This window comes from Phyllostomus hastatus, unplaced genomic scaffold (assembly GCF_019186645.2).
Source record: "Phyllostomus hastatus isolate PE091 unplaced genomic scaffold, TTU_PhHast_1.1 phas_contig_34, whole genome shotgun sequence".
NCBI classification, from domain to species: Eukaryota; Metazoa; Chordata; class Mammalia; order Chiroptera; family Phyllostomidae; genus Phyllostomus; species Phyllostomus hastatus.
Window position 1 is genome coordinate 16,875,425 of NW_025333857.1, and position 27,076 is coordinate 16,902,500.

The 27,076-nt window shown below is 34.1% G+C and overlaps 1 protein-coding gene across 11 annotated transcripts in view; it reads left to right on the top strand.

Annotated features, from left to right (window-relative positions):
- NFIB (nuclear factor I B) overlaps nt 1–27,076 on the top strand; it is a 429,811-nt gene that overhangs the window by 400,519 nt on the left and 2,216 nt on the right. For 8 of the 11 annotated variants that reach the window (XM_045840343.1, XM_045840344.1, XM_045840351.1 and 5 more), the window contains 2 exons: nt 9,524–9,612; nt 22,809–27,076. The exon at nt 22,809–27,076 is cut by the window's right edge and continues 2,216 nt beyond it. In XM_045840343.1, coding sequence (XP_045696299.1) covers nt 9,524–9,612; nt 22,809–22,938 — 219 coding nt within the window. In that variant the 3' untranslated portion in view covers nt 22,939–27,076. The remainder of the gene's footprint in view (nt 1–9,523; nt 9,613–22,808) is intronic. The other 3 variants (XM_045840349.1, XM_045840350.1, XM_045840354.1) reach the window with 1 other exon arrangement.

Genomic DNA, 27,076 nt, shown 5'->3' on the forward strand with positions numbered 1-27,076 from the left:
TACACCCCACTTTGGTATTTTAGTCTAAGAAGATGAGTTATGAAGTTAAAATCTCGGGCGACACATCATTCCTATTTTAATAGGTTTAAATTAGTTTACTGATTTCAGATGTGATAAAACACTTTTTTGTTCTGCTTTCTTACATCATGTATGTTTCAAGTAGCATTTTAAATTTCACATCTCATTAATGCTGTAAATTTAATGCAAATGAAGTGTTTACCCAGACTGTGAAAATATACAGTCAATATTAATGGTGGCTTATGAACAAATTAACCACAGTCAAAAGCGTGGACCGTACCCATACAGAAATCCCATGATTCCAGTTATAGGATAACAGAAATAATTCTAACCACTTCAGAACTTACATATATTTTATGATGCATATTTTGCTGTGCTCGTTTTGATAGCAGAGCAGTTTGACATTAACAGTGTACAAAATATTACAGGGGGAAAAATAGGCTATAATGAATAAAAAAGAGCTGGCATTAACTAACTTGCTCTTCATTTATAACATACGTGTGAGTCTTTACATGTGTAGTAAGCCTGCACAGGTACTCATGCTCACTTCTTTTATTCTGGACCTGCCCACCTAGTTTATGCTTACTGTGCCTATCTTAGATGTGCCTCTGTGGAAATCTTGAGTCCTGCCCAGTTGCAGACTAAGGTGCCAGACTGCATATATTAAAGGTCACCACATGCAGAGTTCAGAGAAAATCATAAAGATGATAGCTTATTCAAGATAACTTGACATTTTGCCAGGTTTAAAAAAAGCAAAACAAAACAAAAGAGTGAGAACTAACTGAAAACATCTGTACACAGTTATGAAAATACCAAGTAATAATTAGTGGTTTTGCCAGCCATTGGCTTTTCAACATAATTCTCCAGAATGCTGCTTTTTTCACCTCTAAAATTGCTGTAATATGAAATGTGTTATAATTACTATAATATGGTTCTATTTGACAAATGTATATGTTCATTGTGTTTTTTTTAAAAAAAACATATGCAGGATTTATAGGTTTAGAAACTTGTTCTTTTAAAAATTATTCCACATACTTTCAGAAATATTTTTGTCATGGGATTTGCATTATTCTTTATGACACATCTCTAATTTCCAGTTAATTTTTAATTCACAGAAATGTGCCTCCATTATTTAAAACTTTTGCCCCAAACACTTTTAGATTATAACCAATTCCATGTATTTAGAAACAATCTTCTTCTCTCCCTGCCCTAACCCATGGAAGCTTTAATTCTTGTATCACTTAGGACTGACATTAGCACCTCATGGAATTATGATCACAAAAGTTCATTATATAAAAGTTACATCTCTTTTCACATATCCAAGGGTAAATTTAAAAAAATTAGCAACCATCATGAGTCTTAATGTAGATAGGTTTCTGAGCACATTTTAATTGGAAATATATATATATGTGTGTGTGTATGTATAAATAAATATATATATATTCCAGAACTTTCTTCATCAAAGACAACCAACTTGTTATTTAAGTGGACAGTGCCAAGTAAGACCCCTTATAATATAAATATGATTTATTTTTTTCTGAAAAAAAAAACAACCTATATCAGCTTCATAGCTAAAACTATAATGTTCAATTTGAAATACAATGCAGAAAGATAATTGTCCTCTATAAATGGAGTTAGTGCTACTTTTTGAATTGAAGAAGCCAATGTGCCAAATGCATAATGGGCTACAATTTTGAGGCATGAAGAAAATGAATGTATATGTTTATCCTACTATACATGTATATTACTAAACTAAGGCTCCAGTTAAAAACTTACTGCTTTTATACTTTCAAATTTTAGAAGAATCATGGAGATAAAGTTTTACATTTACTATCAGGAACAGAGGGACAGAAATAGTCTAAATGACTTTAGTGGAGTAAAGGTTATTCTTTTCTGTAACAGAAATGAGATTGATTTACTGTGTCCTTTCATTACTTTACAAAGATTTAAAAGAGAACACTCTTCTAGCAGCAGGTTCTAAATGCATTTGGCTTAAAGTACTCAGTGATGAATGAAAAGGAAAATCAAGGGGTACATGAAATAAAGGTAATCAATCATTTTATATTAGCCAGGAGAAATTCAAAATTAGAAAGGCAATGATTTTAGTCTGAGAGGGCCCTTTTAAACATTCTTCATAGCCTTTAATATACATGACCTCTTAAGAATAAATATTGTCACCAGGTACATTCTTCAGTTCATTGGCGGCTGCTTTATAAAGATGTATCCTTTTAGGTTATGAAAAGTATTGATGTGCATTGTTCAGTGCTATTTTTTCTTAGAAAAGAACTTTAATATACCCTACATAAATTAGAGCTAAGGATAAATTTTAAATTGCTGAATAATTTTGACTATCATAAAATAATCTTTCCACAAAATGACTCTAAAGCAGAGCTTTCAATATTGAATGCTGGCATTTTTAAATTGAGATGGAAATATTAAAATTAACCCTGTATTCCACTTGGAAGAGTAATACATTCCTATTTGTCAATCTGGATACTAAAAGTATATACTTTTAGTATATGTCTTTGTACCCATTAACTTGGTACACATGCAGTTGTTATTAGGAATTAAGCACTTCTGTGTTCCTTTTGATGATAGTTATTACTGATTAATACTGCTTGCTAACTGCCTTAAAATACTAGTTTTTTCCCTGACACAAGAATTTACCCGTCACTGTAAATGTATCTCATTTGAATCTAAAAAATAAAATCACACAATCATGAGTAATATTTCAAAAAAGATTCATGGAAAACAGGTGATAATTTAACATTAAAAACAATTCTAATGAATCATAATAATCTGCTCATGCCAGCTGATCAGGACTTTAAATTTTTCCTTTATCTCTTAACACCATATTGAGTGCTATTCAAGGCCTGGAACTAGACTGCCTTTGGGGTGATTGGCTTAGTTCATGCATTCACTATTGGCATGCGGGAAATAAAAATCAGGATTTCAGTTGGAGCTTCATTCTTCTTTAACTTTTCTATTGGAAGATGTTGTGGTGGCTTAAAGAACTCGTGGGTCCTGCTTTGGCAAACTGAACTCTTTAGTCACTGCTGAGAAATGTCTTTTTATGATGTGGAATTTTTCAGGAGTGTCAAGACCTCCTCTCTGACGAAACTTCATAGAAGTTTAGTAAAATGCAGTGTTTCATTTCCTCCTACATTTCATGCACACTCATTATCATAGACAATGAAGGAACTCCATTTTCCAAGTTTTGTCTTTGAGAAAAGGGAAGCTATGTAGCAGAGTGAGGGATGTTGCTTAGAAAATACAGAAATTATTTTACAATCCAGTCTAACAATTTTAGTATAAGTGATGAGTGTGAGACAATTTACTTGAATTAGCACCAATTCCTTATCTGGTCAACCTTATAATGAATTAGCTAAATTGCAGACCTTCTTTCTTTGCTATCATAGAAAGTTTAGTAATATAAGAGGGTCTAGTTAACTTGATTATCAACATTATATTTGAGTGTAAGGTCATAATAAAAATATAAATCTTTACTGTTTATACATGAATATGACATATAAAAAAACCTTATTGCCAGTTGGAAATAAAAGTCTGTGACTAAGAAGCTTCTTGTTTGGAAGTAAAAGATTATGATATGAACCAGCTATTGAAGTGCATGGTAACCTATGATACAGAGTTGAGATTTTGGATGACACAGATGGGAGGTCACTTTTGTTTTCCCTAAGTGAGAAAATAAAGTCAATTCAACTAAGTTGAATAAAGTCAATCAAGCTCTAGTTTATGTCACAAGGCTTATTTTCATAATCTTCAAAATTATAATCTCCTGACTATAGGTCTACTTATTACAGCTAATGAATGAATGGCTTGATGAACTCAGGTCCTGGCATTACTGATCACAATTGCATGGATTTTACTGGTGCTTGAGTTTCGGCATGCTACATCTCTTGCATGACTGTATAATGCTATTATTTCAATTTCAATTACTGGGCTACTTTATATCTTTAACCCTTTTCTGGATATAATTTTGTAACTAGAATTTGAAAGTACTGTTCATTACACTGAAAATTTCTTTTACACCCAATGGTCCTTTAAATAAATTGCTTTCATAGGATTTTTAAAAATTAATATTTTAATTGAAACCTCTGTATAATATTTGTCCTGGCAAATGAAATGTCAAAGTCAAAGTCAGGTACATTAAAACCACTGAAAGGTAGCTTTTTTTTATTAGAGGCAGGCAACTGAAAGGACACAAGTGGACTATCAACAAACTTTTTAATAAAGTCAGGAAGCAGGCTATCAACACTTGGGCTGTTCTTATTGTGTCTGTTATCATAATTGACAGCTTGACGCAAAACCCTATCATATGACTTCTGGGTAGGTATGTAAATGGATAAGAGGTCACTTTTCACATATGCTGGTTGGAAAGGAAACACATTTAAAGGAAGTTTCAGTCAAAATAATGGCTATGCAAATGTTTAGCTTTTGAATTAGTTCTTAAATTTAAAAAAATTTACGGTCTTTTTTTATTCATTCATTTATTAGGTAACATATTTGTTATCAAAGGCTAATGTCCAGATAAACTACCTAATGTAAAAATAAAATTATAATTACTGAAACCTTAAATTTTAATAAACAAAATCACAAGGGACTGGTGATCTTTTCTGAAAATGTTGAATTTAAAACATCTAAGTTGAATCAGGGAAGTAGAGGAAATTCTAGAGGTTATACCAATAAATGTTGTAGCTTTAAGTATTTGGGGGCTGCACATAAAAGGAAATGGTAGGAAAACAACAATGGCCAGCACACTGGTGTCCTGGGCAAGGACCAGGGATTGGGATTCAGGAGGTTGGTTTTAGTGTTGACACGAACAAGGAATTTCTAACCTTAGGCAAGTCCTTAAACTTTGCTGTCTTTTATTCTTATTTCGGAAAGGAAAATGAAGAGGTTGAATTACCCAGTCTTTAAGTTCCCTTGAAACCTTAGACTTTACACATTAAAATAGCTTCCATCTTAACAACAAAACTTTCATTTTCTAATCCTTATGATTTATGGTCAGTAATGTTTATTTAGTTCATGGACTATACATATCCACTTAATTCTACTATGCTAATTAAATTAAACATCAAGAAGCATAGGTTTCAGAAACTGACATTAGAAATAACTTGAAGGTACCAAGATGACCTTGAATATCTTTTTTAAAAAATATGTGCTATATGTCCCAACATGTAACAATTTTATTCTGATCATTTTACTTGTTTAGCAAGGCAGGCTACATCCTGTTCATTCAAAGCCCCCCGCCCCCATTTTTTTTAATCTCCATGGCAGGTAATTACTCATAATAATCAAATAAAATTCTACTAATCCAAGAGTTAAAAGGAAAGTATGAATATTGGAGTGTTAATCTTTTTAAGCACCTCCCTCCTCCCCTGCCCACCAAAATCTGTTCCATTGAAGCTATCTGGAGAAATAAAGAAATCTAAGAAAATAGAAAATACACCTTTCAAGATATTCCCTTGAGGTCATGGTATACTTAAAAAAAGTGAAAAGGCCTGGCTGGCGTAGCTCAGTGGATTGAGCTCGGGCTGCGAACCAAAGTGTCGCAGGTTCGATTCCTAGTCAGGGTACGTGCCTGGGTTGCAGGCCATGACCCCCAGCAACTGCACATTGATGTCTCTCTCTCCCTTCCCTCTCTAAAAATAAACAAAATATTTTTAAAAAGTGAAAAGGCAAATTTTCCCATGTTGATTATGCTGTTTACAGTTTAATGGTGTGTTAGTTGAACTGAAAGCTATTGTCATCAAGAGGGACTGTACACCAGACTTTGCTGAGTCTAACAAAGTAGAAGGTTTTGCTTACTTCTTTGTTTTGTTCCCAAAGCTAATGCCAAACATTTAACAAAAGCCCAAGTTCATAACAGTAGAGTGCTCTCATTTGAGTAAACCAATTCTTACTCTGAAATCACAAGCGATATTGATTCTTTATAGCTATCAGCTATCTGCATATTTGAGTGTAGTGTAGGAAAGAATAATGATCCAGTTCTTAGGTGTTTCCCCTTGTGCAGTTTTTTCAAGAGAAACTGCGTGGTCCTAATCCTTGTCTCTGTGAAACAATCTCAGTCAAATTGGGAGAGGAGCAAGGTTCTCAGCCCAGAGAGCATGGAAGTCCATTCTAAGAGCATATGCAGTGAAATCTTTACCTTCAATTCTCTCTTAGTAATTTGTAGTATTTCAACCTGTTACCTGTTTATTCATAGCTCTTTCAGAGGAGAATCTTCCTTCCTTATTTCACCTTTTGTTTGCTTTAGGAGTTCTGGGCATAAATTGTTTGAATACCTTAATTCTGTAAACAATCTAATTTCCTACTAGTAGGTGTATACAAGTTAGATAATTAAAATTATGTATATGAGTGTGCATTTCTGCAAGGATATACATATGATGAGGTCTGTCAAAGAGTCTATATTGTTACAAAAATAAGAATTACTACCCCTACACATACAAACACAAAAATTGAACAGGCTGAACTTCTAAACTAATCTGCACCTGCTATTTTAAGTTTGATTACTATTGGGGGAAAAAAGTAATTCTTATTTTTGAGGGGAAACACTTGCAAAACTCATGTTATTAAACCTTATAATACCACTCAAAATTAAACTTTTAAAATTTAATTAAAAAATAAATTGATAGCTAAATTATGTAATACAGGAGAGAGACTGAGGAATTACCACACCAAACTCAAATAACATTATCACCTATTATTTTAAATTTATTTAAAGCCTAATGTAAAATTCATTTTTTAAAAAAATACTGAATTATTCTAGTACCGTGATCAGTTAACAGACCCCAAAAAGATGCTTAAATACACCTATTAACACAGTATTAATGTAGAATTCATTTAAAATTTGCTGAGTCAGGACTATCTTGCTCAAACAAGGAACTGGTTTTAGTAGGAATTAGTTTCCAGGACATCTTAGTGAAGAGGTGGTTTTTATCTTCATTATTTGTTTCCCCCATCTACAAAATTCCCTTTACATTTTTTACATTATCAGGAGGTTTACTAATTCAAAGATACTTTATGTAAAATTAATAACTAATATATTTTTTAAAATGTGGAGAGGCACTTGCTTAAGCAACATACTTGAAGTAAGTTTTAACATATAAGCGTGCATACACATGCCTCCTCAAATTTTTGAAAATGTTGTTAGTGCCAGCCCACAATCTAAATAGCTAAGAAACTTCAAATTATATTTTACATTTTCTGTAACTGAAAGGAAATTAATTCAATACAAATTAATATCCTGTCAATTTCGTTGGCTTTTAAATTATTGTTAAATATATTGTGATCATTTTCTATATACTTAAGCATATTTTTAAGTGGGAGAAAATGCTCCTGTTGTGTGGATCTGAAATATGACAATGGCAGCTGCAGCCAGGTTGAATCCCTGTGAGACTACTCTCAGGAAAAAGTCCAAAAATACATTGATTGTAAGTGTTCCACATGTGGCCAAAGTTAGCTCACTTGACATTTTTGGGGATGGTAAACAAACAAAAAATTAGCAACATGGACAACAAAATACTGACAATTTACATATACATCCTTCCCAGGAGACATATCATATCATGCCTGCAGTTGTCCATGAGACTACAAGCCAGTGAATGAGTAATATTTAGGTTCAGCTGGCTTTGTGAAAGTGTCTTCCGAAATCTACTTCAGTCTAACCTAACTGCCCCACAGAAACTAACCAGAAGTTAATAACCAGCAGAATTATATTGGGCTCTGCCTACATATACTCTTATCTTATTGAGAATATTTAATTGACTCCAAACTAGAATTTTCATTCAGTAGAGCAGAATCAATAAGTGGCTCCTTTGGTAATCTTTACACAAAATCAAATTTCTTGGATAGTTTTAGGTTATTTGCATAGTACTGATTTTAAAAATGTATATATTTTTGAAATAGACAACTGGGTTACGTTTACTGCAAAAAATCAATTTCAGATTGCCCCATCATATTGCATTTGTAATTAGATGACCCAATTTGAGGACATTTTAAACATCTTGCCATATTAAGGTGCTGCCTGTTTGATTTAAAGCTAATCAAGTATGCATTTCCTCCTCTATGCAAGTATTATGATCAATTTTAAGAATATTTTTATTCTAATTTACCTTCTTACTTATGGCTTCTTTATGACATGTATCCTGAGCAGAATCTACATATCTATCAATCTGTTTATCTGTCTACCTGTTTATTCACCTACATTAAGTGATTTTTTTCAGTTCTTTAAATTTTCAAGTTACTTTTACCTGAAATATCAATATAATTAAAACACATGTTTTAGAAATTTTAGGTGGTATTTTGGAGCCTTATAGATCTGCAGAAAAATGAGCAAAAACGATTATTCTAAGAATCCAGAATCACTTTTACTTAGTGTGTGTAGAAACTGGAGAGTATAACAAGAAAAGGAAAGATTCTTAATAGCCAATTTTTTAGCCGTAACATTATCAGAAAGGATTAAAATAATTTATCCTAAGTTTAAAGGCACTTTGGCTGCAATCATTATTTTTTAGAAATGCTCACTGAGAAATACCCAGCAAGGTTTAGGGGTGTGCTGTGAATAAGCCATCTTTTCAATGCAAGATGCAGGTAATTTACAGCACAGCTATCTAAAGATTAAAAACCATGATTTTTCTAGTGTTTTTTTTTCCCCAAAGCCAGATAAGTTTACTTTCTTAAGCATAAAAATAAGCAATATATCTTTTCAATAAATCTGCTAGCACTGTAGGGCAGCTGTTAACCAAACAGAGCTGGATAGGGTTACTTGAACAATCTCTGAAGGGCAGAGCTGATGATTCGGATATCTGGGAAGAATTTGTTTCAGCTTGTATTCAGTGCATTCCTCACTCTATTCAGATATGGTAAAGTATTTTAAGTGCCATTACTGTGAGTTTAAAATAAGAGTAGAAATTCTTATCAACTCTTTCTAAAAATGCCACTTTGAATAAGACAAAATTCGTGAACATCTACAACTGAATACCTTGATGCTTCCAAACATAAGTCAGGGACAGTGTCAGAGAGGTGGGGCCTTTCCCCTCTAAACTGCATGTCTTCTGTGTTTTGCAAACTGCATGCTTGAAATGATTCTTTTACTCAGTCCAGATTATTTGGTGTGTTGCATTTTTTAAAAAGCTTTTTTATTTTCTTTTAAAATATATCTTTCTATTGAACATTAACGTTTGCTTTTATTGCAGCTCAATTTGTACTCTAATAATGGCTAATTGTTATGTTCTAAGCACTTGTTTCTCTTGTATGCTTTAATTAATAGAGAAGCGTATTGTAATAGCTTTTTCTGAAAAAGAGTCTAGGAATTTTGCTTTTCAGAGTCAGGTTTTTCTTTTGCTTTTTTTTTTTCTTTAAATTGCCTCTTGGGAAAGTATGGTTAATGCCATGTACAGTACTAGTTTGCATGTGTTCATTTAAATACTAAAAACTGTAGTACTGCTCGATCCATATCTGACTGCTAGGTTTCAATTGACAGCTGAGGATTTGTGACTGGACCATGAATCAAAACGGCAGGCATTTATACCCCAGTACCAGTGAGGATACATTGGGAATTACTTGGCAAAGGTAACATTTTAATTATTTCCAACCCTACACTTACACTTAAAAATTACATGAGCTATAGTGTTTGTTTTAACTAGTTTTATAGATAATATATGTTAAAAATTTAGTTGCTTTGGATATACCATCCCTCTTTCTCTACCCTCTTTCTTTATTTCTTATATAAATGCAAGTTTAAATTAATTTGGGATTATAACATATGCTAATTAATTATTGGAATTTCTAAGTGCTATGAAGTATTTTAAATAATTTATAATATTTTTCTTGAAGGGGGGATTTTATACTTTAGGACTTTAGGACCCAAAATATGAAATTGGTTTTAGGGAAGTTTTTTTTTTTTTTAGCTATTGGGTTTTAACATTATAGATTCTTCTCATTTCAGCTCTTTCCTGGATTGTTAACTTTAAGCCATTTTATTATTCATTTATTCCCCTGTCAGAGGGGAAAAGCTAGAAGAAAAATTTTTAATTAGTCCATTTACTGTTATTAGCAGCACTCATAAATTTAGGAGTGGGAAGATTGTTGGAATTAATAGCTAAAAAAATTTGGTTTAAATAAAATTTTAACTTCTGTTTGTACATTGATGTGAGTCATTAAGAATTGACTTTATTTGGTTGGCTGAGAAAATGATTCTAAAACTTCATTTTCAAAACTAGTTTTGATATTGTCTCATGTTGGTTTTAGAAAGTAAGTAGTGTCGTGTATTATTTTAATAAAGAACAACTTTTGTTAGACTGACAATTTAAATAATTAAAATTCATGGTATAATCATATGTAACAAGAGATAAAAATTTTCAGCAGAGAGTGAGGTAATCCCATAAGGAGTTCACCATAAGTAGAGCCAACATAATTTTCCAGCCCTGCTGTGATTGTGATCCTGTTTACTGAACGTGCCTCTGTTAAAAACACGTACACACATCTCAGTTGTCCGTGGGCCACACATCTCCACGTTGTGTGATAGAAACTGCTAAACAGTGGAGTTTAAAAGAACGAAATTAATAAAATGTCCACTTTTCCTCAGGTGAAAACTAAGAAAATTAGTTGGACTCTGTTTTAAAACCTCAAGTTTTATTAACATACTACCTAAAATGAATACAATATGACTTTTCCTCTTTTCACAGATTGATATAACATCCACTTTAAGATGTAGACATTTTTACATATTTTGATTTTTCCCCAAGAAACTTACATATTCCTCTATTTGAAAAAATATAATATATACTTATAAGAAAGAAGATAAGCTTAATGAGAGCATCTTATTTAAAGTTGTAGTAATTTATACTCTTAATTAAAGTCAATGAAAATATTTTATTTAAATTGTCTTAATAGGTATTTTAAAATTAATTTAATTAGATATGACAACACTGTTTAGATGTGATTTCTATTAAATAACTTCCTTATATTCCATGCTCTGTTAGCAAAATGGTCCACATCAGCATACAAATCTCACGGTTTACAAGAATTGCAAATTAGATGTAGTGTTTTTGTGGTTTTCAATGTGGCCGTAGCTGTGTAAGCTTTCAAATCCATGCATTACTGATTGACATTTACTTATCTAAAATAGGATAGAACCTTTAAGGTACATTAAAGCCAAATAAAGATATAAATTATTGGAGATTTAAAGTATAACTATACCTAGTTTCTAGTAATTTTTCAAAGAAAAAAATTGATATCCCCCAAAAAGGAAAAGGTGAGTGGACCAGGAAGCACCACAGAACATACATGTATTGGAGGGAATTAATGTGATGACTAAACTCAGTTCTTAGGAGAATGTTGTTTATGCTACAAATCCCCTTCTCGGTGAAACGGTGGTGTGGTCATCAGTTTCAGGTGATAAGTCAGGAAAAACTTCAATCTATTTAGTCAAGATGTCATTTTCCCCTTCTCAAAATTTTAATTTTAAATTAGTAGACAATTATAGATAAATGACCTTAATGATTCAAACAGCTTTACAAAGGTAGCTTTTGGTTTTCTTCTTTCCATTTTATCATGATTCAGAAGGCACATGATTGATAATGGCATGTGTCCCATCCATACATTCAACAGGTACTTACTGACCCTCTGTGGTGGGCTGACCCCAACGCTGAGGTACAGATGCTTAAAATCTAAGTGTCATACAGTTCAGAACAAAATTACTCAAATGAGACAGCAGTTTGCTTTGGTATAGTTTTTAAAAATAGGGACAAGTGGAGTCCACATTTGATAATACACATCAGCCATGCCTGTGGCACAACATATTTATAATATGTTTATGGTTTATAGTTCATGCCGTGTGGTTATTTATGAAACATTTTTTTTTCTAGAAGGGACACTGCAAAAGAATATCATAAGTATCTGTAACACTGCTACTTCTAATGCAGATAACAGACATCTAAACTTTCAGGGCACTGCTACAACTTTAAAATTATCTGAATAAATTGAAAATATATGAGCAATGTAGATCTATTCAACCAAAGAATTAAATAACCTGCCTTTGTCCTAATGAAATAAAGAAAACATCAGGTTATTTTTGTTGTGGTTGTTGCTTCTTGTTTTTAACAAAAGGCAATCCCTAGAGACTTTGTAGTAGAAAAACCAGTCAAAGAAAGTGTTTTGTTTTTTGTTTGTGCTTTGCCATCACTTTATTTTGATTACTTGTTGCCATTAATTTCTTCATACAGTCACCTGCCATGGTTGCCCCTGTTCTGCTTTAGGCCAGTCCTCCTGTAGAAGTGTCTCCATGTTAAATGCAGCCCCTTTTTCCAGCCTGAAAATGGCAGTGCCCAGGGGGCCGTGCAAGTGTAATCAAAGCTGGAGGGTTTCCTCCATCCTCCTCCTTCCTTCCTGGCACCCTCACGGCCCACTCCCACCCCTACCCCTAACCCCATCCCCACCCGCCAATGTATAAACATTCCCCTAGGAACCAAAGCATACTTTTTGGGAAAGTTTTTACAGACTTACTAGGTTGCAACCCTGAAGGTGTTTTGTTGTTTTGACCTTAGAATTTTGTGAGTTATGTGTGTGTGTGGCTTGCACCTGTGTGAATTTTTCTGTCTAACCAAAAGGTCAGGTGTGGCAGGGAACGCAGAGAGAAATCCATTGGTGAAGGGCTGGCTTCTGCTTGAGTCAGGAGGGGTCCAGCTTTTGCGGGGGGGGGGATAGGTGATGAGTTGCGTATGTTGTTCATAAGGGCACTGTTGTGTCTGAGTTTTGTCCTCCAGTGTGGATAAATTATATTGTTGCCTATGTGAGTTATGTGAGTATAAACAAATATAGCAGTTAACTCCCTAACTGACTTTCTGTCTTGAAACTATAGCCAGAATATAGCTTGTGCTATCGAATATAAAAGAGCAATATAATTGAATGAAAAAGAAAGCTGAAGGACAATCCAAGAATAATATAAACATAAGTTATTTTAAAACATTGGAGGGGGCGCTTTATGCAAAAGAGAAACTGGATTTATTGTTTCATTCCCTCTGCTCTCCCCTTCACCCCTTTCAGGAAAAGGCAAAGCCACAAGTGAGTGGCTGTATGTGTCTGATTGCTTATATAAACATAGAAGAAGCCTTCAGATGGCTAAAGTAAACATGCGCGTGTTACTGAAGGATATGTTTACACAAACCATTTGCTCAGCCTCTGAAATAATGAATAAATGAAGAATTTTACTGAAATAATTGGAAGGGTTTTTGTGTTTCTGCTGATGCCATAATTGAATGGCACCAAAGAGACTTTTATCAGCTATTTTACATGTTACATGTGTTAGCAGTTCCTTTCTATGAGTTGAATACTTCATTCTGTAGTTACTTTACACATGTTTTTGTAAGAAATTGTCGTTTATTACTGCAATTCTAGAGAGTTGCTTGATTTCCCAAGAGAAATTTAGCAGCCAGTAAAGATTATTTGGATCTGGTTGGTCTGGAGAGGGAGGGCAAAAAGGAAGGAGCAGTAGCATTCATTTTGTGCACACACCCTGTTTGCATAACACTGCCCCGAACCTGCCATCTTCCTTGCGCTGCCCATCCAGTTGTCCTTGTAAGATGTATAGGCTCAGTGATTTAAGAATGAATATTTAAACAAAGTAATCTTCAGTATAGGTTTATGAAACATACATTTGCATATAAATATATGTGTATGTGTGTAGGTGAGTATATGGTGTATGTGTGTACATGTGTATACACACACATATACATATGCATGTGTGTGTACAGGGATATACTCACATAATATACATATAGTACTTGTATGGTATGGGCAGTACGTGACATATCCATAGGTAGTATTAAGAGTTAACTTTTATTTCAACATTTCACTTAAACCATCCCTATGAATTCACTAGTTAGCATTTCCTGCTTTCAGTTTGTTATCTTGACACATAACTACAATACAACAGCTGGGTCGTTCTTGCAGTTCCTGGGGGGAGCTTTATTCTCAGAGTGCTGAATTTCCTTTTCAGCTGTCAGCTCTAAAGTGTGTTCAAAATGTCCAACTTTTTACACACCATTCTGGGCCCCTAGCACCACTCAGGGACTATGATAGAAATGCTGATAGGTAGATGAACTGAAGAATCTCTGTTTCAAGGAGGAAAATTGCAAAAGCTAAAATTGCATGACCCTTGTTTGGGAACAGGGCTGCTCTGCTAACTGTTGTCGCTCCTTATGTTTGAATAATCTATTTAAAACAATTACTCTGTTCTCATCAAAATTATTTTCACCTGTTGTGAAATCAAAACTAAAAATGTTACTGTTCTTTAAAATGATCTTACATGGTTTTCACCCATACGCAATATCTGTGATCTGGCTGTTGAAAAACACTCATTGGGATTTGTTTTAGTTTTGCCTAACTTTCCCCATTTATAAAAGAAGATTTGCACAACACAACGTTTCCTTTTTATCTAGGAAACTCTTCAGAACACTTCCTAAGAAATTAATTGTATTCCAGCCAGACTTGCATGCTGCCATCCCACAGGAAATGGGTCAGCAATCCATTAAGATGCCATTAGATAATCTAATTTGGAACTTAATCTCTAAATTAACCATGCTCCATACTTGAAGCATACTTGAGAGAAAGAAAAAAAGTTTACGTTTGAATCGATAGGGGAGCCGAAGCGTGAAGAAGGCTGTTTGTTTTTTCTGTAGCTGTGGTCACGTCTCAAGCCGTCTGGTAACCAGGAGAAACCAGACATGATGTAATTCCAGATTGAACTTGAACTTCAGGGACTTAGGATAGGGGAACAATGGACCATAGGAATCAATAATGTCCATTTTCCACATGATTATGTTTGGAACTTTAAGTTAACCTTTATGGGAGAAGCAGCAGGATCTTCAGTGTGATCAAAATGAGATGATCCAGAGACAAGATGTTGGAGGAAAGAAAACAACTTTTGCCATGATATTTTCTGAGCAGCACTGCAGATTCCAGCAGGATTAGAAAAGTTCCCGCTCTGCAGTAAACCGGTGGCCTGTTCAGAGCACTCTTTGTTCGCTTAGGTAGGACAAACTTAATCTTACGTTTCCTGTTAGATGATTTTTGGCAGCACTACAGGATAGGGAGGAGCAAGATTCAGAAAATTCCCAAATGTAAACCTTGCTGATTAACTCTTTGCAATGAAAGAATTATATTCAACACCTACTTTTCTGGCATATGTTTGATGTAAAGTGCAGCATTTACACATGTATTATGGCTCTAAGAAATCAGCTTCATCAGCAGCCAACGCACTATTTATTAACTTACCTTTTCTGATTCTCATGTTTCTTAGCGCTGTTAGTAGGCATATAGTGATTTTTTAGTCATGTTTACTTAAGTAACAAAGCATATGAGTGAGTTGATAAACATAATTACAAAAGAGAAATGTAAAGGCAAAAGCCTATTTAAATTTAAGTTCAAGAAATTTAAGAACACAAATTTTGAATATTCAGAAATTGTAGAAAATTACAGTTATTCTCTCCTTTATTCATTTTTGTTTTATGTGAAAGTGGATTTTTTTTTTTTGCACGTGGGAACAGAGTAGCAGGTATAATACAAAAACATGTTCAGTTCCTCAATCACTTGCAATTTTGTGCTTCAAAATTCTGATACAAGTAAGTTCTTTCATTTAGAGGTGAAATTGTGCAAATAACACTGATTTTTGCTTTTAAGCGAAAATCATTTAGGAAAGAATCACATTTTGCTTTTGTATGAAACTTACATTTGTATTTAACTTAGTATGCCTTGGGTGATTTTCTCTAGTGAAAGACACTATTTGGAAGCTCTGTTTTTGTAGAGAATTTTGCCTGCTGTTGAAGACTCACATATGCTAATAAGGGGAGCAGTGGCACTTGGGACAATGGCTCTGAAAAGGAGCCCAGGGGTAGAGGGGAATGCAGACCAGAGAAAGGGGATGGGAATGTACGCGCAGGGCTCTCTGCTGTGGTGCAGTCTGTGGGAGGAAATCAAGTAACTACTGTGACCCTGATGATTCTATATTTTTTAATGGGCCAAAACCTCCCATTGCTACCTAAGTTAATACATATGGATATGTGTGTGTACTGTGATTTCTTTATAGTTATTCATCTTTATAATGATTCTCTTTCATTTTTAGTTCTAAAACGTGGAAAATATCAAACTTTTTTTTTTTTACAAATCTAAATTTGGCCTATTTAGGCGAAGGGTATTTTTTTGTACTTCTATATGAAAGTAAACATTTTCAGGAAGTAAGTAGTATACAGATTGCCTTCTTGAAAGGTCTTCTAGGATTTTCTGGGAGCTCTTTACTAAAAGAGGGCAGTAATTTAATGAGCATGTGCAATACTTAGTTGTAGTGGTCCCATATTCCACTGGCATATGGCATTATTTTACTTAGAAAATGCTAGCACTCACACATAGTAAAGTTAATATTCAAATCCAGTGTGCCCCAATAACAAGCACATCTGAAACAATTGAATATAAATTAATGAGCTTTGATAACTTACTGTTTTGATATGTTATTTCAAAAGTGTAGGTCCCCAAGGAGTAGCAATAAAGAAGGCAATTTACCTACTTAGTTAAGAAAGAAATACATTTCTCTTTCATTACTATGAAGTGCTATTGCTTGCAGTTAGAATAATTCCATGAGCCACCTGCAGTTTATGCTATTTGGTGTTTCCCAGAGAGCCCACAAGAGTACTTTGGAGTTCAGGTAAGAGCTGGCCAGGGAGCTTTCCAATACAGATTATTACAAATAGTAATAATCATTAGAAATCATCTTGCATGCAAATAGGATCATTCAGATGGCAATAATGAGCTTTAAAAATGGGGAAAATAAATTGAAGAAATCCAAGACCTGTGTAAAGCACTTTGTGTATCTTACTTCTAGTATAGTCTCATCTGAAGTGGAGTTCAACAAACAGATTATTGATATGCAGCCACATCTGTATGCACATAAACAATGTCAAATACTGCATTCAGCTGAAAAAAATCTGGAATTAGATAAAATACAGTTACTTGTGTTGAAGTTTGAACTCGAGTTATACATTCATGGAAACTTTACTTTAGATACATTTAGTGTATCTAAGTGATATGGACCTTAATTTATAGGCTCCCATATATAATTCGGGGATAATATAAATTCTTGTCCAGTGATAAAAGTACAGTGTGTTTTATGAAAGAGGTGAAGTGTAGTGGGTAAAGAATATAGATCCTAGAACCACACTGCTAGAGTTGAAATCCTGGCTTTTACTACTTCATAGCAATATGAATTTGGCAAGACACTTAAATTCTTAGCTTCAGTTTCCTTATCTGTAAGATCAGAAAAATAGCAGTATTTTTCTTAAAGGTTTGTGTTGAAGATTGAAAGCTTTAAAGTAGGTCAAGCACATAGAACAGTGCCTGGCACTGTCATTTAATATGAACTGTCTAAGTGCTCTAGCTACTAGTATATTAAATACCACTTCATTTGTTTTTATACATTAATGAATTCTTAAATATACTTTTAATATATAAAATCATTCTTAAAAATGTGGATACTTAAATACCACTGACACGCGTATTTCTTCCACTGGTCCAAGTGAGCATTTTTTCACAAGGTGCTGTATGCCACCTTTTTATTGAAATAAACAGCCAGTCCAAATGTACACATATACCATCCAAGACGGCATGGTTTCTAACTCAATTAATACTTAATTACAATGCCTTTGTTTTCTTCTGGGCAGATTTTACCTACTGATACAGAAAATTATTTATTATATATTTTGGAAGAGATACTATTAATATCTGTATGTTAATATTATAGTCATAAAATTAATATTTAGCCAAGAAAGTAAAAAATTTTCCTTCTTGGGGATATTTGAAACAGGTACAAAGGAATTAAAGGCAAACCATTCTTTTAAGTTGTGGTATTTATTTTACTTATTGTCCGTATTTTCTGGGCCAGTGCTTATATTTATTGCTATCTATAAGTAATGTTGCTACTGATAACAGTTGGTGTATGTATGAATATGTAAAATTTTTGTGCTTCATTCCTATAGTGTTTTTATAAGTTTCTTGAAAGAACATTTACTATGTTTGCAGTAAATATTGTAATCTGATGATTAAATCAGCATGGTAAAACCTGAATGAGCCATGTTATTACTAAAAAGTACCAGTCTACTGAATACTTTGACATTTTATAAAATGTTTGACAAATGGGTTGCCCAACTCATTATCAGGTAAACACAGACTAGTAATATAAGAGGTTTTGCAATTCTTGAAATAGCTCTTATTATTTTAATCATTTAAGACTAATAGTTTAAGTGAAGACTTTGTTTGGTTTTTTATTAGACATACAACTCTGTGTGATTTTATTCAGCACCCTATGGTTACTGGGTGGTTACTGAGTTAGCATTTAGGGCCCAAGTCTTTTGAGCATAAAGACAGTCACACAATGCATATACTTTAAAAAAATACAACCATCAAATGTTGACTTGCTCAGAGCAATTTTCACTCCTTTTTTTACTAAAAGGTATAGAGTCTATTCACCTTTTGTAGATGTTAGGACAACTGTTTTATTGAATTTATCCAGGATAAGAAATATATAAATAGTGTATCATTTTCAAAGGAAGAAGTGGGTATCTTCTTCCCCCTTAATCCTCACCATAGGGTCACTCTAATAGAACTTCAAGTAGATTTGTTTTCAGAGGAGGTAGATATATCAAATTTCAGTGTTGCTTGATCACCCAGACCAACCACATACTCTGTGTACAAGTCTGCTGCTGCATTAGCTAGGTTATGATCCAGCTGTGTGGAGCATAGGACATTCAGTGTTAACTAAGCAAATTCACTTCGTCTTCAGAAAATTCTGTTCAAATGTTCCTTCTAATGTTGAGTCAATTTCTGACCTCCTAGGGAAGCAGTGTAATACAGTTAAATGGTCATGGGAGTCAGACAGGACTGATTCATATCTGAGGTCTAAGTGGGTAAATTTGGGCAAGTCATTTAAGCTCTTTAAGTCTCAGTTTTCTCATCTGTGAGATGGGGTTAATGGCGGCATATTCAAGAGCTCACTGAGAGAATTCAGTGACATAGCATACGTAAAATGCTGGAGATGGCACCTTGAATAATAGGCCCTCAGAATGGTTATTTTCTGCAAGTTTCTCCCATTGTGTTGAATAATTCTGTCCACCTGATACAGACAGAAACCTACATTTCTTTCCAGCTCAACTGTTGTATCTTCCCTGTCTCACTTTGTCTGTTCCTCAAATGACATTATCTGGTGATTTTCCTCACCAAAAAAAATGACACAGAAATTTCTTTCTCTTGAAGAGTGGGGCCTAGAAGAAACACAATGTTTCGGAGGTAGTCTGATCAGTATAAAATGAAGCAAGACCATCAACTAATATTAATAATGCATTTTAAGGTCAAAATAATGTCTTTGCTTTTTACCTTTGTGAGACAGCCATATCACATATTTGATCATAATAATGTGAAAATATCACCCATGGTTATCAGACATTTTTTTCCTGCTATTTTGTATACACAGAATAGAATTCTTTAGGGTAAATTCTGCTTTGTTTTAAGGGACTGTCAAAACCTTTTTTTTTTTTTTTTGCTTTTTTTTGTACCTGATTTTATCAAAGTCCTTATATTCCTTTTTTAAAATGGTATAGCCTTCATCTATACCATTTCTAAAGATGAGTTTTCTAAAGATGTAGTTTGAACTTTCAGTCATGCTCATCTTCTGTTTGCAAAAAGAAAAAGGTGGTCTGGCAATGGAAAATGTAATGGAAATGAAGTAAATGCATGCTGAAGATGCTGCTGACGGAGCTTCATTTGGTCTTGAATATTTTGAAATCTTTCAGTTATATTCTCACATCTCTTAGTAGACAGAGACACAGTTACTGGATTGAATGTAAAATTATCTGGATAATTCTTATTCCATGATGAATTAAAATTATTAACATTATTAAGCACTTAACATATAATAGTTTGTATATATAGATGAGTAATTCATATGTGTGTTTATTTTATCCATACTGGTTATCACTGACATTTATTTATACAGAGAGAGTTAGATGTATAAAAATTACTCTTACATTTTTACCAGAAAAACTATGCAATTTGAGGCATTGTCTCTTTGAAATTAAATGATCTTGGTTATTTTGTTTGAACATTTTTCTTTACATTATTATTATAATTGAACTCACTTTACCAGATAGTTTTCAGTGGGGCTACCAAAAAGCCCAAAAAAGTGCCTTATAGTTTTGAACTTAACCTACAAATTGGCAAAAAGAGACTTGTAAAACTCATATATGGGGTCTGCACAGTGTTAATGTTTGAAATTTATTTCCCCCCAAAGGTTCATAAACAGTATTGACAAATACATTGCACACTTCAATTTTGACATGGTCATAATGTAGGATGAGAGGTTGGAAAGGTTCAAATAAACATCTAAATTGAATTTGTTAGATATTTTGCAACCAGAGTCCTGTTAGCCACTAGCATCGATTTATTTTTACTGAGAATTTTCCAAAAAAACAATGTTTCTCTTCTAAAGAACTGAATTAAGAGAACTATTGCAAAATAAACCCCAAATTCTTCTTTTCTGCCATTAGTAGGTAGACTTCTCCATTTAGGAGTCATGTCTATTTTCAATCATTAAGTGTATATTTTATACTTCTAGATGCCTTTATGGAGCTCATTGGATTTAGGGCCATCGCTGATGTGCCCTTCATTGGCATTGTCTTTTACTGCCAAGTATTATCAGTTTGAGCTAGTCTGTTTTGTTTTTCATACACACCTCCTGTTTCAGGTTGAAAATAATGGGTATCCATTTTTGTAATTTATTTTATTTGTGAAGAAACGATTAACATCAGCTATGGCCAAACTCTGTATGGATTGGTAAAACAAGGTCATTTTCTTTACAGAGTTTACCTTGCAGTCAGTGAGATTATCGTGGGTACAGATTATGATACAAAGTCATAAATGCTGTAATTTTACTGTGTAACCAAGTGTGGTGGAAGTACAGTTGAAGAGAAAATAAGTTTCATGATTCAGCATGTAACATTCTTCCTAATTAGTAGTGCAAAACACAGAAATAATTGTTGAAAAGTGTGTAGGAAGAAAGAAATATGTCAAAACAATTAAGTCTTTTACAAAAGGTTTCAATATCAACTATTATTAGTCTTTAGAATTATGTATTTTATCAGATAATGAGGGCATATCTTTTTAGTTTGCCTAAGTGTGCCTTGTTTGAGCTACTGTTTAATTTTTTTCTTGCATAATTAATTTTTGTTAATGCTCAATATCTTTAATTTTAATTTTAGGGATGCCTGATTTCTTTGTATAGGAGCCAAGTCACAACGTATTCTTGAAAAGGCGTAATTGTGAGCAACACTCTTAAAAATAGATAGTTAGGTGTGATTTGGAACATTTAATTGGTTTGTTTGTTTACCCCAAAATTTATTGAACATTTACCATGTGGTAAATACTATATTAGGTGAAGAGCAGAAAGAGAGAGAGACTTTGCTCTCATGGAGTTCATTGTCTATTCATAAAATCCCTTGAGCATAAAAGGTTGTTGTGATTTTTTTTTCTGTTGAAATATTAACTAAGAAATATGTACCAAGCTTTCTTTTTTCTTTCTTTTTCTTTTTTGACAAAATTGTTCCTTGAAGTCAATGTTCTATAAAGGTTTTTGTACCTTTGGAATTCAAGTTTGGATAAATGAGGGTGTCTCGGTTGATAGCTACGTTGATAGTATCCATCTCACCTTGTGATTGCAAAAGTGAAGAAGTATATACTAAATGAAATTTAAAACATTGAAGTTATGTCTGCATGTGAGACCATGACAAAACTAGGTATAGAATTGTCAGTTGGAGGTTTTCTTGGTTACTTAGCTAACACTGTTCTGAGTTGAGTGTTGAGACAAACAATATGTCTGATTAGGTGTACTCCAAAATGTGTGGTGTGGGGTTGTTTTGTGATATATAGATCTGGTGTTATTTTCCTCTGTGTTCTAATTGTTTAATTAGAAATTGGGCCAATAGCAATTAGAGAACTGTTTTTCAAACCTTTTCCTTAAACAGCCTCAAATCCACCATAGGTGAAATTCACGTTGGTTGGAGAAGGTCTAGAATGTCTTCTGCTTACCTCCTCCAGCATTCTTCCCACTCACCCTTCCCAGCTCCCCAGACTCAGAGCAGCTCCCATTCGGTAACATGACTGGTGGGGAGGGACAGGGAGTGCACTGGCCTTCCTGAAAAATATTTGTTTTCTTATTATAAGAGAAAGGAAATAACTTTCCTTACAGCTTTGAATTTTATTCAACCAGTAGGCAAGTAAAAAATTAAAAACCATCTTATCACTGAATTGCTTCTGAGATCAAAGTAAAACAAGATCAGAATGTAACTGGCAAACTGTATTGCTACCATTGTAGACTTGCTGCCTTCTCTTTTTCAATAAGAAAATCATATTGTATTTATATCAAAGTAGATTGGATATTTTAGGAAGAAGATCCTCAGTCAGAGTTCAACAGTTATGTATAAACCCAACTTGAGGATTTTCTGCTTCACAATTAGTCTTAACTTCCTTGAAAATAGGTGGACCATGTGGTATATATACATATAAAGTTTGTAATTTAGCTCATTTATTTCATATTAAACTGTAATTTTTTAAAAAGTTACAATAGCAATTTGATGCCTATGGAACTTACATTTCTAATATTGTTGTAGATTCTAACATTGTACTTTTTTTCTTTTTCTCTTCCCTCCTTCCTCCCCATCTCCTATCAACAGTCCTGGTACCTGGGCTAGCTTGGTTCCATTCCAAGTATCAAACAGGACACCCATCCTACAGGCAAATGTCCAAAATTACGGTTTGAACATAATTGGAGAACCTTTCCTTCAAGCAGAAACGAGCAACTGAGGGAAAATGAAATACAACAATATTTTAAGAAATTTTTCAAAAATGGAAAGAGGAGGACTGGACAAAACAAAACAAACAAAAAGGGAGAATGGAAAGAAACTGAAGAAAGAAGATAATAGACCAGCAATTGCAGCACTCACAATCACTAATTCCCTTAAGGTTGAAACTGTAATGACATAAAAAGGGTCGATGATATTTCACTGATGGTAGATCGCAGCCCCTGCAAACGTAGCCTTTGTTACATGAAGTCCGCTGGGAAATAGATGTTCTGTCTCTATGACAATATATTTTAACTGACTTTCTAGATGCCTTAATATTTGCATGATAAGCTAGTTTTATTGGTTTAGTATTCTCGTTGTTTACGCATGGAATCACTCTTCCTGGTTATTTCACCAACGAAGGCTAGGAGGCGGCATCAGAGGTGCTGGGTGACAGAGCCATGAGCCAGCCATTTTATAAGCACTCTGATTTCTAAAAGTTAAAAAATATATATGAAATCTCTGTAGCCTTTAGTTATCAGTACAGATTTATTAAATTTGGCCCTTAACCCAGCCTTTTCCAGTGTTTAACCCAGTTTGAAATCTTAAAAAAAAAAAAAAAAGAAAAAAAAAAAAAAAAAAAAAAAAAAAAAAAAAACAGTTTGAACACAAAGGCTCTATGGAAGAAATGCCTCTATGTAGGTGAAGTGTTATCTCTGCATGCAACAGTAAAAATTAATATAATATTTTCCCCACAAAAAATTTAACAGAGGCAAGTGCAATTTATAAATTTATATCTAAAGGGGAATCATGATTATAAGTCCTTCAGCCCTTGGACTCTAAATTGAGGGGATTAAAAAAGGATTTAAAATAATTTTGAATGAATTTATTTTCCCCTCAGTTTTTGAGGGCATGAAACAAGCATTCAATTAAGACAAATCATATGCTTGAGGAAAAAAATTAATGAAAACATAGCACTTACGTTGGTTTAGCTGCAGCCTCCTTGGAGGCCAAATTTATTTATTTAAAATTACTGGTTGCATCAAAAGCCCATAGGGTGTACAAAAGGTTCTATAAAATCTGCGTTATAGAGACAGAGGCAGGCAAATCCATGTCACAAGGGTAAAGCTTACAGTTTACAAATTGGAAACGCCAGGGTGTAGGATATAAAAACGCACTCTTGAGAAAACAAATGTAATCAGGGTGCTGAAAACTTGCATGGTGCTTTCAGACATTAGCCTTGTTCAACAAATTTCTTGTATTGACAGATCTGTAGTGTGCATGGGCAGACACATTTTTGCCTCTATGTCTCTTAAAATTTTAATTAAAAATACTCTTTCCAGTAATCCTAATTTGCACGAAAATATAATGTCCACATTACGTGCCTTGCCTTGAAATCTAAAAAACAGAAAGAAAAAAAACACAAAAAAAACAAAAAAGTGACATCAGTACACTTGTTTTGCTGCATTTATTATCATTTTAAATCTTTACCATTTTTATGACAAAATATTTTGTACTCCAGACGAAGAAAAATGTGTTACATCATGGATTTTTTAGACAGTTATACCTTTATCTCACATTTATAAAGCATATCATGGCTGTGTATAGTTGCCGCTTAAAAATTGTAATCGACCAGCAATATTTTCAGTATTTTGGTGTTTTTTCTATTAACCTTTCATGTTTTTCATCTTCCAATTAATATTTGGGGGGAGGGGTTTCAAATTTATACGAATTATGCAATACCACGTTTTGCCTATGTAGGTAGTGCTTTTAGCTGTATTGGTTATTATAGGTAAGTACACAGATTTAAAAAAAATAATGTATGCTTTTTTGTTTGTTTGTTTGTTTGTTTGTTTGTTTTAATTGACCAAAGTGGGTACTGCTATTTTTGCAGTGTGATGAGGTCCTTTTGTGTACTGAGAGATGGACAGGGGATTTTTTTTAATATACATATATATATATTCTGGGGTGGGTGGGAGGATTTTTAACACTTTACAGTGTAGCTGTGAAGCAGTGCACCCTGAGATGGGCCTGGGCTGCAAAGCGACTGTTCTGCCTACTGTGACAAACTTCAACTTACACAGGTTCCCCTTCTCTAACTTCCCACCTGGGGTGCAAGCTGAACTCGTTTCTGGTTTTCATGACAATAGAAATAGTTAAGAACAAGCGAACACAACAAATTCTCCTGGAGGCAGACTTGGCTTAAAACAAACTGTCTTATCTTTTTTTTTTTTTTCTTTTTCGGTGGTGGAAATTTTTCTTGAGAGTTTCAGATCCACAGTGGAGAGTGAGCCTTTCTCATATTTGGTAAAGTTATTCATTGGAATATCCGCATAGCAGATGTTTCACACTTTGGGGGTTGAATATGCGAGTATACCTTCTCCTGCAAAACACATCATCCCAGCTGGAGGGATTGCTCCCACATTCTTTCCCCACTACATCTCCCCATTTCTTCATTTCATTAACAATAGTATGTGATTTACCTGTGACTCACCACTTCAAATGGATGGCCCTGCGCTGGAATTTTCTTTTTTCTATATCCAGAAGATTAAACAGACGGTTGCTATTATTAAATGTATTTGGACTTACAGATTAAAATCAAAGTTCACTTTTTAAGGAACAAAAAGATAAATCTTGTTAAGTTTTAATTTTATCTGCCCTTTTAAACTGAGAATCAGAGCAGAAGGGAAATAGAGGATTTTAAGAAATCAATGTTCCTGTGGATGATTAAGCCCATTAACGCTGGATGCTGATGGGATTTTTTTAAGGGATGGTACCTCAAATACATATTTGATTTAGTTTCCCCTGAGGCACAGAGGGTGAGTAGAGACTGGTTTTATTTTTATTTTTGCTCTCCCCTGCATCACCCCTGCCCCAAGTCCCACTGAGAGAATTCATTACTAGAAGGAAAATCTTCCAGAATTAGTGACACATGGGGGCTGTCTTGAGGCTCCCCCTGACCCCCTTTCTCCAGGCCGTGGTTTAATAAAATAAACTGTCTGTTGTTCTCCCAGCATATCATTTAATAATGAATACTTCGGAACAGTGCTTATGGTCCTGAGAATTGTATTTGATTAGCCCATTCATTCTGATAGCCCAGATGCTGAATAGCACAGCAGGATCCAAGCAGCGTAAGGTCAAAAGTAAGTCCAGTCATTTCTGTGATACTTGCCCAGTATCATCTCAGCCACGTTCTTCATGTATATTGGACCTATTAGGTGAACACATCAACCTCACAGGACACACAGTATTTTTTAAGAGCAGACTTGCTCTCTTTTTTGCCAGTGAATGAGCAGTTCTAGCTAAGTAAGTTACACACTGTGGGTATTCCTGCCTGCCTCTTGAATACAAAGGACTAGTTCAAGTGTTGCTATTTTTTTTAATCATTTTTTTCTCCTTTCCTTTTGAGATAAAACTATTAAAAATACTACTATATATATAGTCTCAAATCCATTTTTTGGCCTCCTCCTCTTCTACCAGGAAGTATATACTGACTAAGGGCCCCACGTTTGCAGGTCTTGCACGCCCCTCTCTTATCCAAAACTGCAGAGCTTCAGGATGGTGAAGGTCACCCAAGGACATCAGTAGGGGGTGGTGTTTCCAGTCCCCAGTTCTGTGGCACTGGTCAGCTTTTGTTGCGCGTTGCTTTGCAGCCCACCACTCACAGTGCCTCTGAAGTGTTTCCTCTGGAGTGACGTGAGCATTCGAGGCTTGTCTAAGGAAAATGAATAAATAAAAGGCAGTGAAGGAGACTGTACATAAAGACATGGCAAAAATCTTAATTATAGCAATATAGTTATGGGGTAATGTTCGGGTGGGCAGCTCCATTTAAAAAAAATATGTGAATGAATCTGTGAAGCTGCAAGTAGCAAGAAGAGCGAAGGGTCTTCTTAAAGAACCGCCTACCTTGTAGACAGTAATTTGTACACTGTATAGTTTTGTTAAGAATTTTTTTAAATTAAAATTCCCATGTTTGTAAAGCTAACTTTTTAACAATTATAATGGAACTATGTTGTTTCCATTTTTAAAGTAAACAGGAATATTCCTTGTTTAGAGACTGGACTTGAGTTAAAACTCTCCAGCCTCTTAAGTTATGTAATAAAAAAAGAAAAACATCTGTCCATGTTAGGAGTTATTTCACAGATTCCTGTGCTTGAAAA